General features: G+C 45.7%; 1 protein-coding gene across 1 annotated transcript in view; it reads left to right on the forward strand.

Annotated features, from left to right (window-relative positions):
* SLC4A5 (solute carrier family 4 member 5) overlaps nt 1–27,653 on the forward strand; it is an 83,762-nt gene that overhangs the window by 13,696 nt on the left and 42,413 nt on the right. The window contains exon 3 of the mRNA XM_078056395.1: nt 5,278–5,407. Coding sequence (XP_077912521.1) covers nt 5,278–5,407 — 130 coding nt within the window. The remainder of the gene's footprint in view (nt 1–5,277; nt 5,408–27,653) is intronic.

The raw sequence follows: 27,653 nt of genomic DNA on the forward strand, positions 1-27,653 counted from the left end.
CCTCAGTACGGTCTTGCTCTCTTACACACAGTCTCTCTCACACTTCCTACATCGCTCTTTTCTCCTGCTTACCGCCCGCTCTCGCCACCTCCCCAGGCTTTCCCACCTTCCTCTCCTGTCTCTGTGTCTCTCTCTCTCTCTGTCTCGGTCTACCTCTCCCTCTCCTCTCCCCACGCCTCCTGTGGTGCATAACTGGAAACAAAAGCGAGTTTGTTGTGACCCGGTGGGCAAGAGGACATTTGGAAGCAGTGGCCAGGGTGGCAGCAGCAAAAACAGGCTGGGGCCCGAGGCGGTGCCAACAGCCGGAGACCCCAGCGCTCAGCTATTCCGGGGAGCAGGTAATGCCCCAGACAGGGCTGCTTCAGACATCCTGCTGTCTGCCCTGTCTCAGCTCTCCATGATTCTTCCGTCTATTTGTCTTCTTGTCTGGCCTTGAAGGGATGGGGAACTCCAAACTTAGGGAGCAGTAGGCACTAGGATCCAAGGAGTGAGGTGCCCCCCTCTTCAGAGAACTGGCTGGGGTCCAGGCTATCTGGGATTGGGGGGGACTGGGGTCTGGAGTGTCTGGGGTCAGGGATGGCTGGGCTCAAAGGTATCTGGCACTGGGAGTGGCTGGGGCCTGGGGTGGCTAGGGTCAAGGGTATCTGGGGTTAGGGGTGACTCGCTTCCAGGGCATCTGGCTGAGGAACATGGTAGAACCTAAAAAGGCAGGTGAGGGCCAGATCACAAGGGATGTTTTGAGCCATGTCATAGAACCTGGGCTCTCGGTAATACAGAGCCTATTAAGGGTTTTTCACCTGGAGAGTAACATAATCAAATCTACATTTTAAAAGAGTCGTTCTTGAGCTCTGATTCCATGGGGAATTGGTGTGTCTTCTCAGAATCAGAGTCCTAGTCTTCTCCCAATCTAAAGGAAAAAAAATACGGTTATTTGTTCAATTGTTAGTTTTTCTTCTATAAAATTTCCTTACCTTTAATGTCTGCTAGCAAGTGTCAGCAATCAATAACCCAATGAAAAGACTATGTTTAAAGTAACAGAAAAATTCAGAAATAAAATTCATCTAAATAAATGAGGTAGATTGAGCTATATACAGGTAAATAGTATTTTCTGCTAGTAAAATCATTTCTAAGTCCTATGCAAAATATTTTATGGTGCTGCCCAAAGAGGACCATGACGCCCAGGAGTATGTCACGTGAACATGTTTGAAATGTTTTAAAAACAAACTTTGCTGCCACATAGGAAGGAGGGGTGGTGGATTATGCAACCAGAGGTGGTAGGAGCAGTAGGAGGCTCTCGCAGCGATAGGAACAGGAAATAATGAGAACCTGAACTAAGATGGTGGCAGTGGGTATGAAAAAAAAAAGGAGAGAGCTGAAAAGTATTCAGGAAGCAAGGGAAAGAAGTTAGTGTCTGATTGGACATGAATGGTGAGAAAGAGGCTTCAGGAGTGAGTCCAGTGTTTCTTTTCTTTTTTTTTTTTTAAAGATTTTATTTATTTATTTGACAGAGAGAGAGAGTGGCAGACAGAGGGAGAGTGAGAAGCAGGCCCCCCACTGAGCAGGAAGCCCGACATGGGGCTTGATCCCAGGACCCTGGGATCATGACCTGAGCCGAAGGCAGACGCTTAACCGACTGAGCCACTCAGGTGCCCCGAGTCCAGTGTTTCTTATCTGGATGGCTGGGTAGCTAGCAGTGCTATCATTCAAAACAGAGAAGGGCAGGGTTGGGGTGTTGGAATAAGGAAACGGTTTTGAATATATTGAGGTTGACTTGCGAAGGCTGCGGAACTCCCAGATGGAGTAATCCAGGTGACTGTTGAAAATGCTCAATACAGGCAAGGTCTGGAGACATGGGTGACCTCATCTATAAGGTGACACCATAAAGAATACAAGATGGTGGGGCACCTGGGTGGCTCAGTTGTTAAGCGTCTGCCTTCGGCTCAGGTCATGATCCCAGGGTGCTGGGATCGAGCCCTGCATCGGGCTCCCTGCTCAGCAGGGAGCCTGCTTCTCCTTCTCCCTCTGTCTACCACTCTGCCTACTTGTGCTCTCTCTCTGTCAAATAAATAAATAAAATCTTTAAAAAAAAAAAAAGAACACGAGATGGTACAGAGTGTAGAAAGAGAAAAGAGAAGAAGGCCAAGGAGAGATCTTAGGGAAGATGAAGATTTAAGTAAGACAGGCAAGAGGGGCCAGGGAAAGATACTGAGGAGTCCTCGAAGAGATAGGAAAAAAATATCAAGAAAGTACTGTGTTATGAGAGCCAAGAGTACCATGTCAGTTCAGAGGGAGCAGTCAGGCACCACTGACGACCCAAAGAGATAAGCCAGACCTGTTCGTTTGCTTGGTTTTATTAACTTACTGGTTTGAGAATGAGATAACAAAAACGATCTCAGGGCATGGTTATAAACTCAGATGCATAACATAAATGAGATTAGCAGGGTAGAGTAGGGAGCAGTGGGGGCTGTGGCAAACTAAAATGTATATGCCCATAACATTGTGTGTCAACTATATTCAAATAAAAGGACTTTAAAAAAAATGCACATGCCCACCTGAAGAAAGCAGCCATCACTCAGCCCTAGTTGATTGTTGCCAAGCAGGAATGTAGGCACGGTCATCAGAGCATCTGAATTTTCAAGAAAAGTCAGAAATCTGGTTGTTATATGAAATTTCACAATTATTTATGTTAGCAACAATTTCAAAAGCTTTTATACTCTGTGAGGGCTAAATTAAACATTATCTTTGAGCTGCTAGTTTGAAATCCCTGTCCCTTAGAGAGGTGGGGCTGAACCAGTTGCAGCAGGTTGGAAAGTGATTGGGTAAGGAGGAAGGGGAGACCACTTGCTGTTGGAGGGAAAGGAGAGCAGGAGAGCTTGGAAGGGAAGGCAGGGTCAGGGGAGAGTGTTCTAGGGTAGGAAGGACTGTTTATAGGCTGGGAGAAAAAGAGTGGAGAGAAGAAGTTGAAGACCAAGGTAAGGAAAGGCTAGTTGAAAAAATAAGGACCCAGCAGAAAATAAATGGGGCCAGAGATTAAGCTGGAGGAAGGACTCCTTTATTCAAAAATGGACTACAAAGTGGTAAGGGTGCAAAGTGGTAAGTGGTAAGGGTACAGTGGTAAGGGTGCAAAGTGGTAAGTGGTAAGGGTACAGTGGTAAGAAGGGAGACAGTGATGGATTTTACGTCTGGAGGCCTTTATTTCCTTGGTGAGGTGGGAAGGAGATGGATCAAGAGGCTTGAAGAGAGGAGCAATGGTTAGGAATGGCATGGAGGGACATGCGACACGGTGCTGACCAGGATGAGTGGGAGGTGGCTGCACTTCTGAGACCTGCTGGGGGTGGAAACCCTCCATTTGCACATTTGGATGGTTTTCTCCAGCAGGGCTCATGAGCCTGGGTGTTGCAGTTGGTGGTGAAGGGGATTAGCACCTGTTACATGTGTCTTACTCTCCTTATCTGACTTATCTCCTTGTTCCTGAACCCCAACAATCCTGCTTACTCAGACTGAACACCTATAAGCAAGTGGCAACTCTTGGATTCATACCATGTCTAGCTGGATTGCAAGCCCATTGTGTGCCTTGTCTCCACCATACCACAGTATACACTCCTGCAGAGGTGAAGACTGGGCCAATGAATTCTTGTTTGGCCATTGGCTGCCTGGTTTTACCGGGAAGTCAGGGAATAGGGGGGAGAGCATGATGACAAAGTAGTTGAAATTATTGACCACTGGGAATCTATGGAGAAATAAGTGAGGGCCAGTGGGGATGATAAATTGAGGGGACAGAGGGGCTTGGAGGAAGGGGAAGACTGGATGAAGCCCAGGAGACAATCAATGAGAGACTGAACCAGGGCAGGGGCAAAGGGATTGGTGAAGAGGGAAGTATTCTCGAAAACTTTCAATAGGGGGGTGGAAGTGAGAGAAAGTGGTTGAGGTGAAGATGACTGCAGGGTGTCTAGCCTGTACACTTGGGTGGACAGCCATGCCTCTAACCAAGGCTTTCCCCATCATGCCCTGCCTCTCTCTTGCTTACCGTGCTGTAGACACAATGGCTGGCACATTCTCACTCCAGGGTCTTTGAAACACTCGGAGCACTCTTCTTCCAGAGATGTACAAGTGGCTCATTCTCTTCTTCCAAGTCACAGTTCAAACACGCCTCCGAGGGGTCTTTCTTAACCAATCTCTCTAATGTAGTTCTCCTGTTGCTTTATTTTATTTTTTTCCAGAACGCTTATCACTACCTGAAATGATCATTTATGCTTTTATTTACCTGTTTTTGGTCTGTTTCTGCCACTACAACAGACATTCAAGAGAGCAGGGATATATGGGCCTTCATCCCAGCTTTGTTTTCTGACACCTGGAACAATGCCTGGCACACAGTAGACTTTCATGAAATACTGAGTAAGAGAAAGGAAAGAAAAGGGACATCTGGCTGGCTCAGTGGGTTAAGCGTCTGCCTTCTGCTCAGGTCATGATCCCAGGGTCCTGGGATGGAGTCCCGCACCAGGCTGTCTGCTCAGTAGGGAAGTCTGCTTCTCCCTCTCCCTCTGTCTGCCGCTCCCCCTGCTTGTGCTCTCTCTCTGTCAAATAAATAAATAAAATCTTAAAAAAAAAAAAAAAAGGAAGGAAGGGAGGCAGGAAGGGGAAGCATGTTTGGGGAAGAGTACATGTTCAGTGTTGGAATGCTGACTTGAGGTGCCTCAGAGACAGCCAGGAGGTGACATGCAGTGGGCAGTTGGGAAGCAGAGTGGGAGCTCAGGAATAGGTTGTCCCGTGCCCATGAAGAAGGTGGGCTCCCGAGGCACACTAGTACTAGCACCTCCTTTCACAGGCTGACCGCCCCTTCAAGGCCAGCACTGGGAGTTGACTGGTTTGGGGCCCAGTGGGAAAAAGGGTCCCTCTGGGTTTGTTATGCTGAAGTTGGGTCAGAGTTTTTCTCACTCCTCGCTTTTCTGTTTCCCATTCTTGCTGCTGCCCAGCTTTGGCCATTTTCTATCCTCCTTCCTTGTCAGCTGCAAGAGCCTGGAGTCTGAATGCAGACTAAATCCTGTCGTCCCCTTTATCTCTAAGAATATCTCACCCACATCCAACCCACAGAGGTGTGAGTCTAGCTTCACCCAGAAGCTGGACTTAGTTTTACTAAATTAGGAAATACTTGTCCCTTGAGCTTGGCTCCTGCCCCATTTCAATTGGCCATGCAGCCCTTAGCTTCCCCCAGGCCATTCAGCAGACCCTCCTTAGCTTCCCCCAGGCCATTCAGCAGACCCTGCCCTCTTTTTGCAGGGTCTCCAGCTGCTGAGCAGCTCCAGGACATCCTGGGGGAGGAAGATGAGGCTCCCAACCCCACCCTCTTCACAGAGATGGACACCCTGCAGCACGACGGAGACCAGATGGAGTGGAAGGAGTCAGCCAGGTGAGGCAGAGTCCCAGGGGAAGGGAGAAGGTGGCTTCCCACTGCAGTCTGCCTGGGGCCCAGGCTGAGCTGACTCTCCTGGTGGGAAGGACCATTGACCAGTAGCATCTTGCACATTGCGTTCTGCTGGGACACTCCCTGGCCCCTAAAGACCTCCACATCTGCCTGCCTTGGTGTCCAGAACTGGGCTGGATACTAAGGAGCAAACAGACACTTACCACTTTGTCTTTATTCTCAAATTAAAATCCACGTGGGAAGGTAGTACAGATACCCATGAGGCCATGAGAGAATAATACAAGGACATATATACTTTCTTGTCAAATGGTTCAAACTAAATGCCATACGAGAAGGGAAAGCACCAAGGGGGCTAGGGTAGGCAGGAAGGGCTTCCCGGAGGAAGGAAAATGTATGTCATGAAAAATCCAGGTGGAGTGGTCCAGTGGGCCTCTGAAGAAAAGAGACTCAGCAGAGTTTGGGGTGGGACAAGCAGAGTGGAGCTCTGGAGGCGCATGTGGGGGACAGAGGAACTGTGTATATAGGGGCAGTAGAAGGAGAAGAGTCAGAGGGCTGTTGGGGAACCATGTGGTAAAGACATGGAGCCAAGGGAGGATTGTAGTAAGGAGTAGTGCTGGCCATACCCAGTGCCTGGGACAGGGTGGCCTTCTAACTGAACTGGACTGGTCAGCAACACCAAATGCTGCAAAGAGTCTAAGGAAAAGGTAGGCTATGGTAGGAGGCAGCAAGAAGGGCTGGTGAGAGAGGAGGGACCCTGGGAAAGAGGTTGAGAAAGTCCAAAAAGTGGGCTATACCAATGTTTCTCAACCTGTTTTGTTTGTTTTTTTTTAAAGTGTGCCCCCACCCCAAGAAATTTTAATTTAAATTAACTTTATATAAATTAGTATTTGATTTAATTTATTTCTAATTAGAGGAATTAAATACTAAGGAACATGATTCTGTCAGGTTGGCTTGAACTTTGGGATGCCATAAACCATGGTAATATCTAAAACTTTTTGCACCCCCAAGACCCCTTTGGGGCTGCTGTTGCCCCAGTTGAGAATGCCTGGACTAACTGCTACCTGTATCCGGGACTGGCTCTGCCTGGGGGGCCACCAGGATGCCCAGATCCTTGCAGCTGCTCCACCCATGGCCTGGGCTCCTCCCTCACCCACCAACCTCACTCACCTGGGCAGTTGCTCTGTAGAGCGAGGAAGAGCAGGTTTGGACATCCCCAAGCCTCCCCCTTCTAATCTCTCCTGGAAGAAAGGCCCCTGGGTGGACTACCAAATCCCTGCAGGCTTCCGGGAAGGAATGAATTCTAGCCTCATGGCCTGCCCCGATCCCTGTATGGAAGCCCTTGAGCCTCTATTTACCAGCCATTCAGTGAGCCCTTACTATATGCTAAATAATTTACAGGCTTATCTCACGCAAGCTGCACAATGACCCTGAGGAGGTGGGAGCTATTATTATCCCCATTTTATAGATGAGGATACTGAGGTTTAGAGGGGGAAATAGCTTACAAGGGTCAGAGTGTACAGGCTGCTAAGTCTGGGTTCTAGCCCAGGCCTGTCTGACCCTAGCTTGAGGGCTTATGCACTTTGTCGTGCTTTCTCCATTTTCTCAGCTACCTCCCTCCCCTTCCTCAAACTTCCAGGGACTCGGTTTGGGTTTCCATGGAAATAGAGTCTGGAGGCAATTCCACTGGGATGAGAAATAGAGACAGCCACAGAGACCAGGGCATCTATTCAGGGCTGAGAAGAGAGGGTAGGACATTTTAAATAGAGCCCAGTCTGGGTTATGGTGGCTTAATTCCTCTGAGGAGCTGGTGCTTCCCCTCCCTTTCTTGTCCAAGGCGGGGAAATAGAAGGAATGTTGAGAAGGGCCTTCTCAGAGACCCAGTAAGAAGAGCGTGTTCTCTCCACTGGGCAAGTGCTGCATCCAGAACCCCTGGCAACAAATACCAGGACCAGACCTTCTGTGAGAGCCTATCATGCATGCCCACAGAGCCCTTGCTAAGAATGCCTCAGGGCCCTCAGAGACCTGATTGTCTGTCACCACAGACAAAATATTGTTTCTGGTCTCTCTCAGAATGGATCCATTGAGCCTTCTGCACTCTAGACCCTGTAATGAAACTGATAAACTGTACGAGATAATATTTCTAGAAGGAGGCTCCTCCTGAAATAGAAAAGGGTCTGATCTGACAATTACCATCTGCAAGCTGGTAGGTTTCCCTGCAAGGTAGGCTTTCTGAGGACAGCATCTGAGGTGACCCTGGAAGGGTCCTGAGTGGACCTCAAACCAATAGTGAGAGGAAAGTGATGGCTAGGGACGCCTGGGTGGCTCAGTCGGGTAAGCATCTGCCTTCAGCTCAGGTCTTGATCCCGGGGTCCTGGGACTGAGCCCCGCATCAGGCTCCCTGCTCAGCGGGGAGCCTGCTTCTCCCTCTGCCTGCCGCTCCCCTGCTTGTGCTCTCTCTCTCTTTCTCTCTCTGACAAATAAATAAATAAATAAAATCTTAAAAAAAAAAAATGATGACTAGAAGAAGTTAAAATCACTGAACCCAATTCCAGGCAGATGTGAGGGAGAAGCAGCTTGGAGGCCAACTTGGGGGCAGGAAACAGTGGGAGGAGAGGAGCTCAGGCCTCCCTACCTCGAGTCCCCTTTCTCTACTTAGCTTCCTTTAATCTTTTGTCCAGCTAACAGCATCAGGTTTCCAGCTCACTGTTGGAGGTTTGACCAACAAGCCTGTAGAAAGGTCAGAGAAAGGGCTTGACCATTGGCCAACAAGTCTACCTTGGCCTGGATAGCTGTGCTGGAGACTCCTCCAGGCAAACTGCAACAGTAGAGGTGCTTGGGGCCAGGCCACACCCCTACAAAAGAATGGGAAGCATTTCCCTCAGCTGACAGGCTGTGAGATCTACTCCGGGAAGCCAGAGGTCTTAGAAGTTTCCAGAATCCAAGAATCTGCAAATCCTAGTGGGTTCTGGCCTCCTTGGGGTAATAGGAGAAAATGATGGTGGTCTGGGGGGTGGACAACCCCTCACACAGACACTCAGGCCCTGGGAGGGTTGCAGGCCTACACCCACATCAAAGGGAATGGAGGGGACCCTTTAATAAAAGTATTTAATTTGCTGCAGGAGTGTTTGCTTTATTGAGTTAGGAGATTAAGAGTGAAAATCTCAAATCCGCAAGGAATTTTCCCTGGTGGTGCTTTGTCAGGGGTTATTAGTTTGGGGGATGTTTTGAGCCCTTGGAGAAGGAGTCACCCCTGAACAGATTTAGATGGCTTTTAGAGCTCCACTGAAGCCTTGCTCTGTGTGCATGAGGGGGACTTTGTGTGCGGTGGAGGGGGGGGTGACTTCTAGTGTGATCAATGCTGGTAGGTCAGGCTGTTAATAAGATAGATTTTTACTAACTCGATCTCTTTAGCATTCCCGGGAGGAAAATGCAGCTGGCTATTTGCTGATACTGACCTTGCCTGAAGGGAGGGCTGGATCAGGTGGGTGGGGGCACACAACCCCCTCACTACCAGCAAACAATTTACCCAGAATACTGTCCTCTCTCGGCCCAAGTTGGCCTGGCTGCAAGGACAGGAAGAGAAGAATGATCTGGGCTGGAACCCACCCAAGTGTGGAGGGCCCTTTGCGGTTACTCAGACATAGCCAGAGCTTAGAGCCTTCCAAGAGTTCTTAGAGAAAATTCCAAATCCAAGCTGCCTGTGATCTCAATTCAGAGCAGACCAAAAGAGTGAACTTTCCAGAGGTTCTTATGAGACACCTATGCTTTTAGGACATTTGTGTGATGACCAGGAAAGGGCAGAAAGAAGGGCAGGAAAAGTGGGTCAGCTTAGTTGGGTCAAACAGACCAGTATATTTTCAAAAGCATCTTACGTGTGGAGTTGCTTGCATACTCTCTATGTGATAGAGAGGAAAGCCTGAACTTTGTCTCAGCTTTGAAACTCTCCCACTTAAGATCTTGTAGAATGCCTTCCTAGTATCATTTCCCTGCTTTGTCCGGGGTGGGGCAGGGGGAGTGCAGAATGCACCCCCAGCCCTCTGGTCTCACTATCTCACTACTCACCTGGGACAACTCTATGGATAAAAGCCGAATAGGAAGCTGAGAGCTCTTAGCACAGAAGTCAGCAAACCTCAATGATTCATTTAAGTATGATTTACAAAGTGTTACTGTCTGTAAACCTGAGCCAGCTGTTGGAGGTACAAAAATGAACATGGCAGATGCCATCCCGACTCATTTGGGCTTTGTGTCGAATGGGGCACAAAAGTGGTTAAACAGGCATTTGATGACGGGGTGCTGTGAAAGCAATGTGGGGGCACCCAGCCTAGACAAGAGGGGTTAAGGAAGACAAACAGGAGCAAGAGGTTTTCACCCTGAGACCTGAAAGATAGGTCAGAGTTAGCCAGGAGAGGGTATGGAGGGGGAAAGGAGAGGCCCTGGGAACAAGGAGACCAGACCCACAGAGGAAGGGGCAGAAATGCCCTGTGGCTGGGCTGCAGAGTGAGGGGCCAGCCATGGAGGGCCTACGCAGGCCATCTTTTGCAGTTTGAACTTGATGCTGGGAGCTTCAGAGGACCGCTTGGTGGGGGGGGGGGAGGGGAGGAGGAACAGGATGGTCTGGGAGAGGCCACTCTGGCTTCAATGTGGAGAATGTATTAAAAGGAGGCAAGACTGGGCCTGTTAGGAGGCTGGTCTCGGTGAAAGATGGGACCCTGAACCAAGAAGTTGGCAATGGGAACAGAGAGAAGGGGTGGATTTGAGACCTATTTTTTCAAGCATATAATTTCATATATGTATATATGTGTGTGTGTGTGTGTGTGTGTGTGTGTGTGTGTATTTTATGTGTGTGTGTGTTAATATATGTATTCCTTTTAAATATACTTTCTTTTTTAGAGCAGTTTTAGATTCACAACAAAAGTGAGCAGAAGGTGCAGAGTTCCCATTTGCCCCCTGCCCCTGAACATGCAGAGCCTCCCCCGTGGCTGACATCCTCCATGAGCGTGGTCCATCTGTCACTGTTGATGAGCCTACATTGCCACATCATCACCTAGAGCCCAGAGTTTACATGAGGGTTCACTCTTGGTGTTGGACCTACTATGGGTTTGGACAAATGTGTAAGGACATGTATCTACTATTATAGTATCCTATCCAGTAGTTTTACTGCCCTAAAAATCTTCTGTGCTCTGCTTATTCATATCACTGTCTTCCATAATCCCTGGCAGCCACCACTCCTTTTACAGGATGTGAGACCTGTCTTAACAGGAAGAATTGACAGGACTTAGTGACAGGTGGCATGTTGGGGACCAGGATAGTCAGGGAAATGCCCAGCTTTCCCGCTTGAGCAAGCGGGTAACTTGTGGTAGCAATTTAGGAAACACAAGAGGAATAGCAAGTTCTTGTTGTGTTGGGCATCTTGTTTTGTTCTGATGGACGCTGATGATGAGTTCCCTCTGGGACATGTTCTGTTTGGGGAAACTGCAAGTGGAGGTGTCCAGGAGCACCGTGTAGGTACAGAGGTCTGGAGCTCCATGGAGAAGCCTAGATTTGTCAGTGCTCAGCATCTAGATGAGAACCAAACCCATAGAAGAGGGTAAGTTTGCCCCTGAGATCTGTGAAGTGAGAGAGTTCCCAGGGCAGAACCCCCAGGTCACTAACATTTGAGGGGTGGGCAGAGGGAGTGGAACCTGCCACGGAGACTGAGAAGGTGCCACCAGAGAGGTAGTAGGAGGGGAACAAGAGGAGTGCTGTGTCCTGGAAACCAGGGGCAGGGAGACATTCAAGATGGAAGGAACAGCCACCGAGTGGGGGAGGAACAGAGAAGTATCCATAGGATGGAGAGACGAGAGCAGTCTCAGGGGTGGCATGGGGCAGAGGGTGGAGAAGAGAGTCAGGACGACGAGGGTGGGTTCAGTGGAACGGTTCTTCCAAGATGCTTGTCTGTGAAAGGTGGCAGTGAACTCGGTCTCTCAAGGGAGGCTCTTGTTCTTTGTGAGAATGAGAGATCTGAGCATACTGAATGCTGATGGAAAGGAGCCAGATGAAGGAGAGTGGTGTAAAGATGCATGAGTCAGAGAGGAGCTGCTGGCGGGCTAGGAAGGCCCCATCCCTTCTGTGTGACAGGCCTGAAGGAAGGAGCAGAGGGCAGGGCAGCTGCAGCGAGGCTTGGGGGCTCCTACCAAGAGTGGAGAGGGCTGGTGATTGTTGGAGGAGAGGGGGGAGCAGAAGAGCGGACTGCGGGAGCTGCAGGTAGCCAGGTGGTCCTGAGGCAGGTGAGCAGCTGCGGGCCTGGGGCCTCCTGTTTGACTGCAGTGGAGCCATGTATGGAGATTTGTGGTCAGATGAAAGTTTTTAAGGTTATTGACTTTGACTAGATGCTTATTTCCTGGTCTGAATAGTCACACGGTCTTTATCAAGCTGCTTTCACATCCAGTAGCTAACATGGTGCTTCCCTCTCCTTCCACTAGTCCAACACTGATACCTGACACTTATGCCGAGTAAGTGGGGAAAAAGGGATTTGACACGAATCAGAACTTGGATCAAGGCCCAGGTAGAAGTAGGGAACGTTCCCCTAGGCCTCTGAGGCCCTTGTTGCAGCCAGCACTCTCACCTGTGAGCTGTGTAAACACAGAATGGGGGCGCTGAGCCAGGTGTCCCCCAGGGGTTTCGTGATCACTTCTAGTTAGCACAGCTCAGGGTGGGGGCTGCCTGAGACCTAACACGCCAGGAGGGGCCGCCTTCAAAGCACCTGCCATCAGATTGGGGAAGCACCAGTCCGGCCCGTGGGGACGACCAGGTGGTGATACAACGCCATCACCTGGTGGACTCAGGTCTGTAAGCTAGGTAGGATTAGCTGGCCAGTGAGTGGGATAGCAAGGCTAGCTAAGTGAGGGGAGAGCAGAACGCTTCCGGGATGTGGCTTGATTGGCTGGCAGTTCCTCAGAATCTCTAGAGGCTGGTCTGCAGGAAGGATCACCTATCCGCAACCAAGGACATCCTTGGGTGGCTCCCTCAGTTGCAGTTGTCAGGAGGGAAGAAAGCCCATCATCAGACCACCTTGCCTGCCAAGACGCCGGTTGATTCATACATATATATATATATTTATATATTTATATTTATATTTGTCTAAATCCAAATTAATATATATTTATATATTTTTTAACTTTTATTTTTTTTTTTTATTTTTATTTTTTTTTTTTTAAAGATTTTATTTATTTATTTGACAGAGAGAGACACAGCGAGAGAAGGAACACAAGCAAGGGGAGTGGGAGAGGGAGAAGCAGGCTTCCCGCGGAGCAGGGAGCCCGATGCGGGCCTCGATCCCAGGACGCTGGGATCATGACCTGAGCCGAAGGCAGACGCTTAACGACTGAGCCACCCAGGCGCCCCTATTTTTTAACTTTTAAATATCTAAATAGTATCTATCTATAATTTGTTATTATGGAAAGTTTCAAACACAAAAAGTAGAACAGTATAATGAGCCCCCATGTATCTATTACCCAGTTGGTTTTTTTTAAGATTTTATTTATTTATTTGTCAGAGAGCGAGAACGCGCACAAGCAGGGGGAGCGGCAGGCAGAGGGAGAAGCAGGCTCCCTGCTGAGCAAGGAGCCCAATGCAGGGCTCGAACCCAGGACCGTGGGATCATGACCTGAGCTGAAGGCAGACGCTTAACCTACTGAGCCACCCAGGCATCCCTATTACCCAGTTTCATCAATGATTAATATTGATCTATCTCCACCACTTTTTTTTTGTTTGCTTTTAGGAATTTTGTTTTGTTGTTTGTTTTTGCCACAGTATTTTAAAGAAAATACCACATGTTATAAACATTTTAGTATACAACTTTATGAAATTAAACTTCTTTTATAAACACCACAGTGCCATTATATCACCTAAGAAAATTGAGAGCAATTCCTTAATATGATATTTAGTCTACATTCAAATGTCCCTAATTTTCTCAAAAACATCCCTTTACTGTTGGTTTGTACAACTTCAAATCAAAACAAGGTCCACAAATTGATTTTGGTGGTTATGTCTCCTGTCTTGTTAGGATCAGAACTGTCAGGCTCCAGAGATGCTGAAGGAATAGACCTCCCTGGAAACCCTTTGTCAGGTGTTGTTTGTGCTAAAGGCAAGAGCCTCCCCATCTGATATGCGCAGCTCTACAACTACAACCTAAGCTCAAGTGAGCTGCCAGGGCCTGTGTAGGATGGCCAAGGGAGAGAGAAATGCCCCTGTCATTGTTAGGGCATTTTAGGCTGCAGGTAACAGAAGCCTACTCAAGCTAACTTTATGCAAAAAGAGGGAGCATCAGCAGAAATGGGATGACCTCATGGTACCCAGGGATGGCCAGGTATGTCAAGGCCTGGGCCCAGGAAGCCAGGCTGTCCTCTTTCTCTGCTTCTGGTCTCTGCCTCTCTCTGGACAGTGTCTTCACTCTTCTGCAGCTGGTTCCCCCCATTTGTCCCTGTCCTTAGCTTCCAAGTTTACATCTGCTCTACTCAAGGGACCATCCTACAATGTGTAGCTATTTCTCATTCCCAATTCCTGATTCTTCAAAGAGCATCTGATTTGCCCAACTTTGGTCGTCCCATCACTGTGACCCAAGTCAGAGTTATGGGGAGCTACGGGGTGGGCTAGTCATGGCCTGGGGAACATATCCCCATGAATGGCAGCCGAGCAGACACCCCAAATATGTCTTTTTCACATATGTAGTAGTGAAGATACGCACTTTATGTAATCTGTTCTTTGGCTGAAGTTGTGCTTTTTTTTTTTTTTTTAATTTTTTTTATTGTTATGTTAATCCCCATACATTACATCGTTAGTTTTAGATATAGTGTTCCATGATTCATTGTTTGTGCATAACACCCAGTGCTCCATGCAGAACGTGCCCTCCTCAATACCCATCACCAGGCTAACCCATCCTCCCACCCCCCTCCCCTCTAGAACCCTCAGTTTGTTTTTCAGAGTCCATCGTCTCTCATGGTTCTTCTCCCCCTCCTATTCCCCCCCTTCATTCTTCCCCTCCTGCTACATTCTTCTTCTTCTTTTTTTCTTTCTTAACATATATTGCATTATTTGTTTCAGAGGTACAGATCTGAGATTCAACAGTCTTGCACAATTCACAGCGCTTACCAGAGCACATACCCTCCCCAGTGTCCATCACCCAGTCACCCCATCCCTCCCACCCCACCCCCCACTCCAGCAACCCTCAGTTTGTTTCCTGAGATTAAGAATTCCTCATATCAGTGAGGTCATATGATACATGTCTTTCTCTGTTTGACTTATTTCGCTCAGCATAATACCCTCCAGTTCCATCCACGTCATTGCAAATGGCAAGATCTCATTCCTTTTGATAGCTGCATAATATTCCATTGTATATATATACCATATCTTCTTTATCCATTCATCTGTTGATGGACATCTTGGCTCTTTCACAGTTTGGCTATTGTGGACATTGCTGCTATAAACATTGGGGTGCACGTACCCTTTTGGGTCCCTACTTTTGTATCTTTGGGGTAAATACCCAGTAGTGCAATTGCTGGATCATATGGTAGCTCTATTTTCAACTTTTTGAGGGACCTCCATACTGTTTTCCAGAGTGGCTGCACCAGCTTGCATTCCCACCAACAGTGCAGGAGGGTTCCCCTTTCTCCACATCCCCGCCAACATCTGTCATTTCCTGACTTGTTAATTTTAGCCATTCTGACTGGTGTGAGGTGGTATCTCATTGAGGTTTTGATTTGGATTTCCCTGATGCCGAGCGATATTGAACATGAAGTTGTGCTTCTAATGCCAAGCAGAACTTCCAGAATTCTTCAGGCCACCGTGAGTATATAGGTGGGAGCTTTGCAAACCTGTCCCCCTCTTGGACAAGCACTTCACCAATCACATCTGGTCTTTGTACATAGATAGCTACTGTCACCACTGCTCTGTATCAATTCTTAGGGCAGTGGAAAAGTAGAAGCTCTAGTCTGTGGGTCTAGGAGAACTTTGGAAAGTTTATCTTATCCACACCTTTCTCCTTTCATTCTAAAAATATTTTATGGGATGATGTGTCCGCTTCTATGGGAGAGTTAAAACAAGACATGTATGAATCTGTTCTCGAGATGCTTATGATCTAGTGCAGGTGTCAACAAAATTCTTCTAAGGGACAGATAGTATTTTAGGCTTCCTGTTCATATATGATCACTTCTTTCTTTTTCTTCTCCTTTTCTTCCTCCTTTCTTACTGCCCTTTAAGAATTTAAACACTATTCTTAGCTATCTGGACATACAAAAGCAAATTGTGAGGCACTTTTAACACATAAGATGTGGTTTTTTAATCCCCGATCTAGTGTAAAAGACAGGCATGGGCTCATAGACACAGATAACTAAAACCCAGGGGCATACTGTGAAGTGGAGAGAACAGAGCTCTGGAGTCAAAAGACTCACCTGCAAACCCAGTCTCTTATAAGCTGCATGACCTCGAGCAGCTTCCTTGTCCTCTGAGTCTCTGGCCTCCTAACCTGGACAATGAGAATAGTAACAGACCTTCCTCAAGGGGGTGATTTGAGGATTAAGTGAGATAATACATGTAAAGTTCTTGGTATAACACCTGGCGCATAGTATGTGCTCAGTAAGCTCTAGCCACTGTTGTTATATTAAGTGCCATGTGATAAATGGTGCAGGATGGGATGGGAGTCAGAGGAAGGAGCATTCTCTTCAAGCTTGGTCCCTGGGGAGGCTTTGCACGGATGAAGTGACCTTTGAACTAGGGCCTGAATAGCAGAGATGGGAGAGAGAGCACCCAGGTAGAGAAGAATGCCTTTCCTGAGAGGCAGGGAGGAGCAGGTGCCAGCAGACTCTGAGGGACACTGACAAGCCGGTAAATGACAGCCCTTTGGAAGTCATTACAGAAACACACAGACAAGTGGCCTCCAGAGAGATTTGGCTCCAGAAGCCTTTCCCTGAAGGAACCAGGTAGGAATTTGCCAGTAGCTGTGTCTGATGGCATTCACTTAGCTGTGGACTCCCCCTTACCCCTGAATGAAGACATGATATGCAGCAGGACGGACCCTTCACCAAATGCATGACCTTGGGGGCAGAGTGCCCACCCCCATTCCACTACCACAGCTCCTGGAATAACACACCTCTGCCTCATCCCTGCCAGCTAACCACTGGGTGCACTTTCTGAGAAGTGGTTCTCCAGTAATGCCCAAATTGCACTGCATAACCAAAGGCCCTTAGAGGAGACTCCTATGCTAGCAAAAGGAAAGACTCAATCACAGGGAGTTAGTCAGCCATGGAAGCATGTGGGGTTCACTCCAGAACAGTCTACTACAGAGGTGCCCGCTTGTCTGGTCCCAGTCCCAGACAAATCTCATTTGCAGAGATGGAAGATTCCAGACATTTTATCCTGTCTTTTAAACATTTGAGTCACTTAGCCTCAATTCTGATTCTATATCTTTCTGATGATAATTTGACTTTCCTCATGCATCTGCCTATAAGGAGAGAAAGCAAAGACTGCAAGATGACAGCAACTAACTCCATAACTGTTGGAAAGCTCATTGTAAATTTGGGTTTATACATCAATCCTTGTGAACTTGGTTAACATTAGTCAGTATCCTTGGACCTAATCATCTCTGGGACAATAAAAAGACAAATTTCTGGGTCTGGTCTGGGGTAGATACCCTAAGAGACCCATGAGGCTTTTCTCCTTCTGGTACCTTCTAAACTTCTATATATACATGTTGACCCTTGACCCATGCCTGCCCATTCAGTCTTCTATACTTTATAGTCTTTCAAATTCACTGTCAAGTTTGGTTTGTGAACATATAACCATGTGCAATTTTAATCAGTTGTAGAAATAACTTTTTGTATTATTTCACATATATATTTTAATGCACATACTTATTATATAGTAAAAATCTGCCAAATAAATTGTAGGATTGGGCAAGAATTTGCTTAGGAGTTGCCCTTTTGAAAAACTTTTCTTCCAAATATCATCTCTTGGTGCCTCTTTCAAAGACTGAAAGTAGGGAATATCTAATGATATCTCAGACATCTCCAGGAAAATTCTTTATTGGCCCATAAGAGAATTAACACTGGCCTCTGGTTTCTGCTGGAAAATTCAGGGTGTTGATATGACTCAAAGCGGAGTTAAATAGCTGGATGATGGGGGAAAGCTCACATTCACATTACTTTTATTTTATTTTATTTTATTTTTTTAAAGATTTTATTTATTTATTTGATAGAGACACAGCGAGAGAGGGAACACAATCAGGGGGAGTGGGAGAGAGAGAAGCAGGCTTCCTGCTGAGCGGGGAGCCCGATGTGGGGCTCGATCCCAGGACCCTGGGACCATGACCTGAGCCGAAGGCAGACGCTTAACGACTGAGCCACCCAGGCGCCCCTCACATTACTTTTAAGAAATGAATCTGTTAAAGTCACAAAATTTATTACCAGCTGGCCCCAGGCAGCAAGCTGAAATACCATGTCTTGATGCTTTGTAACTGATACATGGAAGTCAAGTCTTTGGACAATGGGTGATGGGGTAGGGAGGGGAGAGGTACAGAATAAAGTCAGTGAGGCCATGTAGATGGAGAATTACCCCAGTGTAGTGTGTACTTCTCAACTTTTAGGTGAGTAAACATAGCTTCATCTAAGCAATAAATTCACACAAATAGAAGTCTTACAACAAATGTTTAGAGGCAACATAACCTTAACATTAAAGGTTGCATTCTATAGGAAATTACTTTTTTTAATCTTTATTTTTTACTGAAGTTTTTAGTTTCTTTAAGTAATCTCTATACTCCACATGGGGCTCAAACTCATGGCCCCGAGATCAAGAGTCTCATGCTCTTCTGACTGAGCCAGCCAGGCGCCCCTACATTTTTTTAATCTTTATATTTAGGATGTTCTAGGGGAATTTTTACAAATTAACCAGGACATAATCTAATGATAATGATATGTGAAATAAGCACAGAAAGAAAGGATCTCCACTCCAATCAAAAAGTCTGTCTATATTCTCCAGATTTTACTCTTCGCCAACCACACCTAATGGCCTGCTCCTTGTCCTCTTAAAGACCTATGTCTTCCTTTTTTAAAAGTACTGATGTCCGATTCTCAGGCCCCCGAGATTCTAATGTCATTACTCTGGGGTTCAGCCCCAGGTGTTGGAATTTGTCACAAGCTCCCAGATGACAGTAATGCAGCTGAGGTGAAGAGGGACTAGGGCAGGGTGAGTGGGGTTAAAATTTAAGTCTCTGTCTGAGGATAGAGCTAGAATTCAGGTCACCTGGTTTTCAGCTCTTTCCAGGGCCTAAAAGGAGAACCCCCTCTTCTTCTCACATCCCAGGTTTAAGTGTTGGAAAGCCTTGGCTGTACTTGGTAGCTTGCCCCCGTGACACTTTCTACCACTCTAGGTATTAACCAAACAGTGGCTTCTCTAATTGTATCTGTGGCCGAGTTACAAGTCACAGAAAAGGCCTCTGTTCCAGACCCTCTTTGCGTGACAGGGAACTGCTTTCTGGGACATGTGACTCTTCAAGGTTCTGTTCGGCTCCACCCCAGCCACAAGAGGGGCACCTGGTGCCCACCCCCCGGTCTGGACAAAATCCCTGCGAGTTCTTTTCCAGCCCAAAGATTTTCTTTCCACTTGACCTCCTTCTCCAAGTCTAATTCCCCACTTTTTGAAGCCAACCATGGTATAAAGGTCACTTTGCAATGAGTTCGTTGGGATTACACATTAACCACTTTATCAGGCTTCTGAGAAAGTTTTTAAGCCAGGCTCTGGTCAAATTCCTTTTAAAGAGCCCATGCCTTTATTCCTTCTGAAAAGTGGATACACATTTTATTATGGAAAATTTAAATTTAAAAGTAGTATGTAGTAGAATGAACCCCCATGTACCCATCACCCAGGTTCAATGGTTACCAGCTAACTCACGGCCAGTCTTGTGTCTCTATCCCCTGCTTGCCAGGTCTCACTCCAGGGTTTCTGATTGGCCCCCCACACACACTGGATCACGTTGACACGAATCCCAGACACACACCGTTCCATCTGCAAATATTTCAATGTGTGCTTCTAAAATTTAAGGCCTCTTTCTTCCTTTCTTTCCTATTTTTTTATTGTGGTAAAATACACTTAACATAATGCTTACCATCTTAGCTATTTTTTAAGCATGCAGTGCAGTGATTTTAAATACATTCAAAATGCTGTACAGCCATCACCACCATTCATCCTCATAGCTCTTTCAACTTCTAAAACTGAAACCCAGTACCCATGAAACAATGACTCTCCTTTCTCCCCCTCCCTCCAGCCCCTGGAAACCACATTCTACCTTCTGTCTCTATGATTTTGATGACTCTAAATACCTCATAGGAGTGGAACCATATCGTATTTGTCTTTTCATGACTAGCTTATTTCACTTTGCATAATGTCCTCTAGGTTCATCCGTGTTGTAGGATATGCCAGAATTTCCTTCCTTTTTAAGGCTCAGTAATAGTCCATTGTATGCATATAACACGTTTTGCTTACCCATTCATCCATTGGCACACACTTGCTTGCTTCCACATTTTAGCTGTTGTGAATAATGCTGCTGTGACTATGGATCTTGATCCACAGACCATCTTCAAGACCCTGTTTTCAAATATTTGGGTATTATTTCAACCATAATACCACTGTCACATCTTTTTAAAAAATGACACTAATTCTTCATTTTTAAAAGTTTTTTATTTTTTTGTGGGAGAGGGGCAGAGAGAGAGGAAGGGAGAGAATCTTAATCAGGCTCCATGCCCAGCACGGAGCCCAACATGGGGCTCAACCCCAGGAGCCCAAGATCACGACCTGAGCTGAAATCAAGAGTTGGATGCTTAACCAACTGAGCCACCTGGTGTCCCTAATTCTTTATTTTCATGGAATTATCTAGACAGTGTCTGTATTTCCCAGATCATCTATTTTTAAAAATATAATTGGTCCAGAGGTGCCTGGGTGGCTCAGGTAGCTTATATATGTATAAAATTGGTCCATATACTGCATTTGGGAGATAGGTCTCTGAAGTCATTTTTATTCTACAGGTTCCTCCTCTATTTTTCTCTCACAGTTGTTGTTACTGCTAAAGAAACAGCATCATTCGTCCTATAGGTTTTGCACCTTCTGGATTGCGTTGTGTCTCTCTGATGGGGTTTAACATCTATATTTCTCATAAAGTGATGGTGGGGTCCAGGCTTGTCTGATTCCTTTCTGCCTTTTTCAGAAGACTATTTCACAGAGGGCAGTATCTGCTGCTATCAGGAGGCCCTTCCAGACCCACTGATTTTTGTGTGTGTCTGTGATGGTCCTAGACTCTGATGGTCATTGCTTAGATTGTTCTCAGTATTTTTAAACACACTTAAGCCCCACCATTGTCTCTTTTCCCCAGTCATTTCCTCCTAGCTAGACTTCTCCCAAAGTGATCGGTAAGACCTCACTACTCTCAAGCAGGAGGGAGCAAGCATTTAATGATGGTAAGGGGACACCAGTGAGGAAACAGTGGTCCCTGTCCTCAAGAAGCTTGATGTCTATTTGGGGAAGCAGGTATATATCCAAATAACCAGGAAACATGATTGACTACAATTAATTGTTTATTTTAGCCTCTGAGCCCCAGAAGTCAAGAACTTTACCTAGAACGGTCTATAGCAGAGTTGCCTAGGTCCCACTCAGGTATTCTGAAGATCGTATTTATTTATTTATTTGGCAGAGAGAGAGAGCACACAAGCATGGGGAGCAGCAGAGGGAGAGGGACAAGCAGGCTCCAGCTGAGCAGGGAGACTGATGCAGGGCTCGATCCCAGGATGCTGGGATCTTGACCTAAGCCCCTGGGATACTGACCTGAGCCAAAGGCAGATGCTTAACCGACTGAGCCACTCAGGTGCCCCCCACCCCCGAATACTCAGGTATTCTGATGTAAATTGGTCTAGGATAGACCTAGACATCAAGGCTTTAAAAGCATCTGAGGTATTTTTCTGTGCAACCCAGTTTAAGAATCATTATCCTAGGATAGGGGTTCTTAAAGTGCTGTCCCTAGATCACAGCATCAGCATCAGCATCACCCAGGAACTTGTTAGAAATGTCCAGATTCTTGATGCTCCTTCCCCTCTACCCGAGACCTATGAAATCAGAAACTCTGGAGTGAGACCTGGTAATCTGTATTTTCCTAAGCCTTCCAGCGATACTGATGTGTGCTTAAGTTTGAGAATCCTGTCCTCAGTGTTTACTATTGGAGAAATAAACAGAATGACTGGGAGAGGTTTGAGAGGAAGTGACCCTCTTGCTGGGCAGTAGAGAATGAAGGGGTCAGATCTGGAAAACAGAGACAAAAGAGGACATTTCACTGTATGGATCCATGACCCTCAAAAGCTGGGAGCTTGTTAGAAATGCAGAATCTGGGACCCCACCCCAGACCGGCTGAATCAGAATCTATATTTTAACAATATCTCCACATTATTTGTATGTACATTGAAGTTCGAGTGAGACACTCTGGTATAGAGTATGTACTCCAATTATAAAAATCAAAGATACAAAACCAAAAAATGGCCATGTTAGGAAGGAGACTGTGGAGATATGGTTCTGCTCTTTCAGCTGGTGTCCTCAAAGCCATGTTTCCTCTGGTACAAGGAGAGTGAGACCCATGTGCACAGAGCTGCTTATCTGCATTGGGATCCCAGACAAGTCCAACTATCCCTGAGTGACACAGTTCTATATGATTCAAGAGCAAGGGCTCCTCAGCCCTCAGGGCACAGTCACACAAACTGGGAACTTTCATGGCCAGGCCACCCTCCAGAAGGGATGACCATCCAGACATTCATGTTTTACAAAATCTCTCTGGGCAATTCTAATCGGCAGCCAAAGTTGAAAACCATTGCTGCACATCTTGGGTCCTCCATGTTTCCATGTTCCACTCAAGGTAAAAGTGAGCTCAATGTCTAGTAGTTGCCATTAAAAACACAAAATTAAGTTTCAGGGCACAGGCTCACTGTTCCAACATCTGCATTCCCAAAATAGTTGCAAGGAGGACCTGGAGAGCTGTTCCTAGTAAAGTTGTTGAGTATCCTGGAATTTTTTGAAATCAAGTTCTCCAGGGATGCTGGTAGTAGGAGACTAGCTCTGATATTGCCCTGAACTTGGAAATAGGTAACTTGGCTTTTCTGCAGACTATGCTCAGGTAGATTGATGTCCTTGTCTGTTTGTATGTAGAGCTAATGTTTTGTGGGGACCTAACAGTACAAATAGTTGAAGTTCTGGGAGGCAGAGAGAACTGATTGTCCTTGCTATCTGGAGTTAATAGAGGATGTTTCAAAGAGAAGGTGTGCTCTCACCCACTCCTTCTGGGTAGAGTTACATTTGTATAGGCAGAAAACTGAAGAACAGATGTCATGGCAGAGAGCTGCCTGAGAATGTCCACCCAGGATGTTTATGAGACAGTGTAGAGAGCAGTCAACCCAAGTGGCCCCGTGCACTGAGATACATCACACTTTTGGGTGGATAGGGCAAGGCTGTAGAGTAGCAAAGAGTCTTCAGTGGCAAGGTGACAGTATAATTTATCTTGTGTATTTTAGAGAAAAAACAGGGCAATGTGATTGCTTGCATGGGAGAAAGACTCTCAGGGACAAGGTAAGCATCTTCTCAATCAAAACATTTGGACTTATCCTTTGATCTCTTCCTTACCAACCCTTATATTAATACCACTTTTATTTTTTAATTTTTTTTAAAGATTTTATTTTTATTTGACAGAGAGAGCACAACCAGAGGGAGAGAGAGGGAGAAGTAGGCTCTCTGCTGATTAAGAAGCCCGATGTGGGACTCGATCCCAGGACCCTGGGATCATGACCCGGGCCGAAGGCAGCCGCTTAACCGACTGAGCCACCCAGGCGTCCCTTAATACCACTTTTAGAAAAACTTTGTATTGACTTCATTCAGACTTGGATCTACCATAATTTAGCTGATGTTTCCCCAAACAGATTTTCCCATTTAAAAAAGTCAGCTACACTTAGGTAAATCCTGAGGCAAGTGTGTGTGTGGTCTCCGCTCCAGCCCCCATGTTGTAGGTCTTCACCTCCCAAGCCTCTTTTAATCCAACCTCCCATCCTGTGTCCATTCAAGCCCCTAAGGCCCTGCCAGGCACCTGGTTAACTGGTCTCAAATAAATGTATTAAATCAGGAAGTTAGGCATTCATAAGTCAAAGTACTCACACAATTGTGTAAAGAGGAAATCTGACAAAGGAAAAAATATCCAACCTCACTAGTAATCAGAAGAACGCAAATGTGGTATAAATTTTCAATTACCAAATGAACAAAAGTGAAAAAGAATGACAATACCAGGGCTTGAGAGACTTCAGAATAATATGAGGTTTCCTGTACATGGGTGGAAGTGTCAACTGGCAGAAGCTTTCTGGAGAACAGTTTGGCAGTGTATATCATACACTTCAAAATGTACAGACACTGCAGTTCCACCTCTGAGAGTTTATCCTAAGGAATTATTGAACAGGGCCAAGGACATTCAAGCCAGCCTTATTTATAATAAAGAATAATTAGGGGGCACCCAGGTGGCTCAGTTGGTTAAGCATCTACCTTCTGCTCAGGTCATGATCTCAGGGTCTTGGGATCGAGCCCCACATCAGGCTCCCTGCTCAGCGGGATGCCTGTTTCTCCCTCTCCCACTGCCCCTGCTTGTGTTCCTGCTCTCACTATTTCTCTCTCTGTCAAATAAATAAATAAATCTTTAAAAAAAAAAAAAAAAAGGAAAGAAAGAAAACTTGGGGGATGACTGGGTGGCTCAGTCGGTTAAGTGCCTGCCTTAGGCTCAGGTCATGATCCCAGGATCCTGGGATCGAGTCCCGTGTTGGGCTCCCTGCTCAGTGGGGAGTCTGCTTCTCCCTCTTCCTCTGCACCCCCCTCATTCATACTCATTCTCTCTCTCTCAAATGAATAAATAAAATCTTTTAAAGAAAAATTTTTTTCTTTTTTTCTTTTCTTTAAAAGATTTTATTTATTTATTTGACAGAGAGATAGAGCCAGAGAGCACAAGTGGAGGGAATGGCAGAGGGAGAGGGAGAAGCAGCTCCCTACTGAACAGGGAGCCTGATGTGATGCGGGGCTCGATCCCAGGCCCCTGGGATCATGACCTGAGCCTAAGGCAGGTGCTTAACCATTTGAGCCACCCAGGCGCCCTCAAGTGAATAAATAAAATCTTAAAAAAAAAAAAGAATAAATCAGAAATAACCTAAATGTCCACCAAGTGAGGGTTATTCATATCAATTGTGGTCCATTCATGCAATAAAATAAATACTAAAGAGCCTTTAAAATGATATATTTATAGACATTAGTAGACATGAAAGAATGTCCAATAGGTATTATGTCCTTATGGTGTCATTAATGTAAAATTGTGTGTGTGCACATGTACACATGTACATTCATGCACACGGAGATCTATAATAATAGTCATGGAGGGGCGCCTGGGTGGCTCAGTTGGTTAAGTGTTGGACTTTTGATTTTGACTCAGGTCATAATTTCAGAGTCACGGGATCGAGCCCCGCATTGGGCTTCACACTGGGCATGGAGCCTGCTTAAGAGTCTCTTGTCTCTCTCCCCCTCCTCCTATGCCCCTCCCCCCCAATACACAAGCGTGCTCTCTCTCTAAAAATAAAATAAAATAATAATAATGATAGTTGGGGTGCCTGGGTGCCTCAGTCGTTAAGCGTCTGCCTTTGGCTCAGGTCATGATCCCGGGGTCCTGGGATCGAGCCCCGCATCGGGCTCCCTGCTCACTGGGGAGACTGCTTCACCCTCTCCCTCTGCCTGCCACTCCCCCTGCTTGTGCTCTCTCTCTCTAATAAATAAATAAAATCTTTAAAAAATAACAATAATGATAGTCATTGAAATATCAACCGTGGTGTCCTGTGGTTGGGAGATCTTTCAAAGCCTCTATTTTCTTATTTTTTATTGTTTCTAAAATTACAAAGGCAATATTCTTTATTTTTACATTAATAGCTGACACTAACAGAATGTGCATTTTGTGCTGGTCTCTGCTCTAACTGCTACCTACTCTTATTATTCCTGAAGAAAACAAAATGATAAAGTCCAGAGCTGAGAAATGATGGAGCTAGGACTCACAGCCTTGTCTGGCTCTACAGGCTGCCCTGTTCCTACAATAATTAAACCCAAATACAGGGAGAGTCTCTTAGCCCCTCCCCCACCAGCAGACCCACTCCTCTCCCCAGACTCATTGTCAGCCATTGGCGGGTAGCCTTCCAAAGCTTCTGCCAGGCACTTTTAGACACGTGTGGCCAAACACACGGATGTGTGTGTTTCTTTTTTTATAAAATGGGATGGTATTGTTTATCCTGTCATAATGCATAGTTCACCCTCATACTGTTCACCCCTGAGGGGTATTCTGCAGCAGGGATGTAGGGAATGCTTGTGACCATGCCCCTACTGGAAACTGGCAGTTTCCAGCTTTTCACCTTCACGAACAAAGCTGCGGTGAATATCCTTCTCTACATTCTACAGTATGCAAATATGTAATGATATTTCTGTGGTAATTTCCTAGAAATGGAACCACCGCATCAAAAGACATGCACACTAAATGTTGAAAGCAGCTGCCCAGTTCCCCACACCAAGACTGTGCCGCCCCACTCTCACATACAGCGTAGACATACATGCTACACTATGGACGCACATCCACTAATCTTGCACCCACATCCCCGTGTTTTCACCAGCACCGGAAGTCGCCAGTCTTTTTCATTTTTGCCAATATGAGAAATGAAGAATGTCATTCCATTTGCAATAATTTAAATGTCCTTGATTCCTAGTAAAGTTGAAAGTCTTTTGGCCATCTTCATTTCTTTCCAGAATTGTTCACTTTTTCAGTTGGGTAATTTGAGTTTTTCTTATTGATGTGAAGGAGTTGTGTTATAAATACCAGTTTTTTGATGCCCTGTGTGTTGTATTTTCTCACTGTGTTACATTTCTTGGAACTTTGTCTTATTTTGTCATACAGAAGTTTTAGTTTAGTTTATTTTTATGTAACAAAAGCTGCCCATTTTTTTCCCTTGTGGTTTTACATCTTGTTGAGGAATTCTTTCTAGACAACCAAGAATATAAGAAGACTCTCCTGTATTCTCTTCTAGTGTATTTGCATTGTTGTTTATACATTTTAAATTATTTATTTTAATTGTGGTAAAATATATATAACATGAATTTTACCGTTTCAACCATTGTTAAGTGTACGGTTCAGTGACCTAAGATTCATTCACCTAAGGTGATGGAGTGACCATCAGCACCATCCATCTCCAGAACTTTTTTCATCTTGCAAAACTGAAACTCTCTACCCATCAAACAGTAACTCCCACTCCCCGCTCCCCTCAGCCCCTGGCAGCCACCGTTCTATTTCCTGTCTCTATGAATTTAGTTACTCCAGGTCTCCACAAAAGTAGAATCATGCAGTGTTCATCTTTTGTGCCTGGCTTCTGTCACCTAGTGTAAAGTCTTCAAGGTTCATCCATGTTGTAGCATGTGTCAGAATTTCTTCTCTTTTTAAGAGTCAGTAATAGGTCCATCATAAGATTTAACTTTATGTTTAGACTTTAATTCATGTAGAATTTAATTTTGTGTTTGGTGAGAAGTAGGTGGCAGGTAAGTTTTTTTTATTTTTAAGTTGTTCACCTTTAAACAACTCCTCTATCAAAACCTAAATTCCCATGAGGGCCCAGGTCTGCTTCTGGACTGTTGTTCATTGATCCCTTTGTCTATATCTGGACTGGAATCAGGCTCCAGCTTTTTTTTTTTTTTTTAATTTTATTATGTTATGTTAGTCACCATACAATACATCACTGGTTTTTGATGTGGTGATCCACGATCCATTGTTTTCGTATAACACCCAGTGCTCCATGCAGTACGTGCCCTCCTTAATACCCATCACCGGGCTAACCAGTCCCCCCTCCCCCCTCCCCTCTAAAACCCTGTTTGTTTCTCAGAGTCCATAGTCTCTTATGGTTCATCTCTCCCTCCAATTCCGCCCCCCCATTTTTCCCTTCCTTCTCCTAATGTCCTCCATGCTATTCCTTATGTTCCACAAATAAGTGAAACCATATGATAATTGACTTTCTCTGCTTGACTTATTTCACTTAGCATTATCTCCTCCAGTCCCACCCATGTTGATGCAAAAGTTGGGTATTCATCCTTTCTGATGGCTGAGTAATATTCCATTGTATATATGGAC

This window comes from Halichoerus grypus, chromosome 10, assembly GCF_964656455.1.
Source record: "Halichoerus grypus chromosome 10, mHalGry1.hap1.1, whole genome shotgun sequence".
Lineage (NCBI taxonomy): Eukaryota > Metazoa > Chordata > Mammalia > Carnivora > Phocidae > Halichoerus > Halichoerus grypus.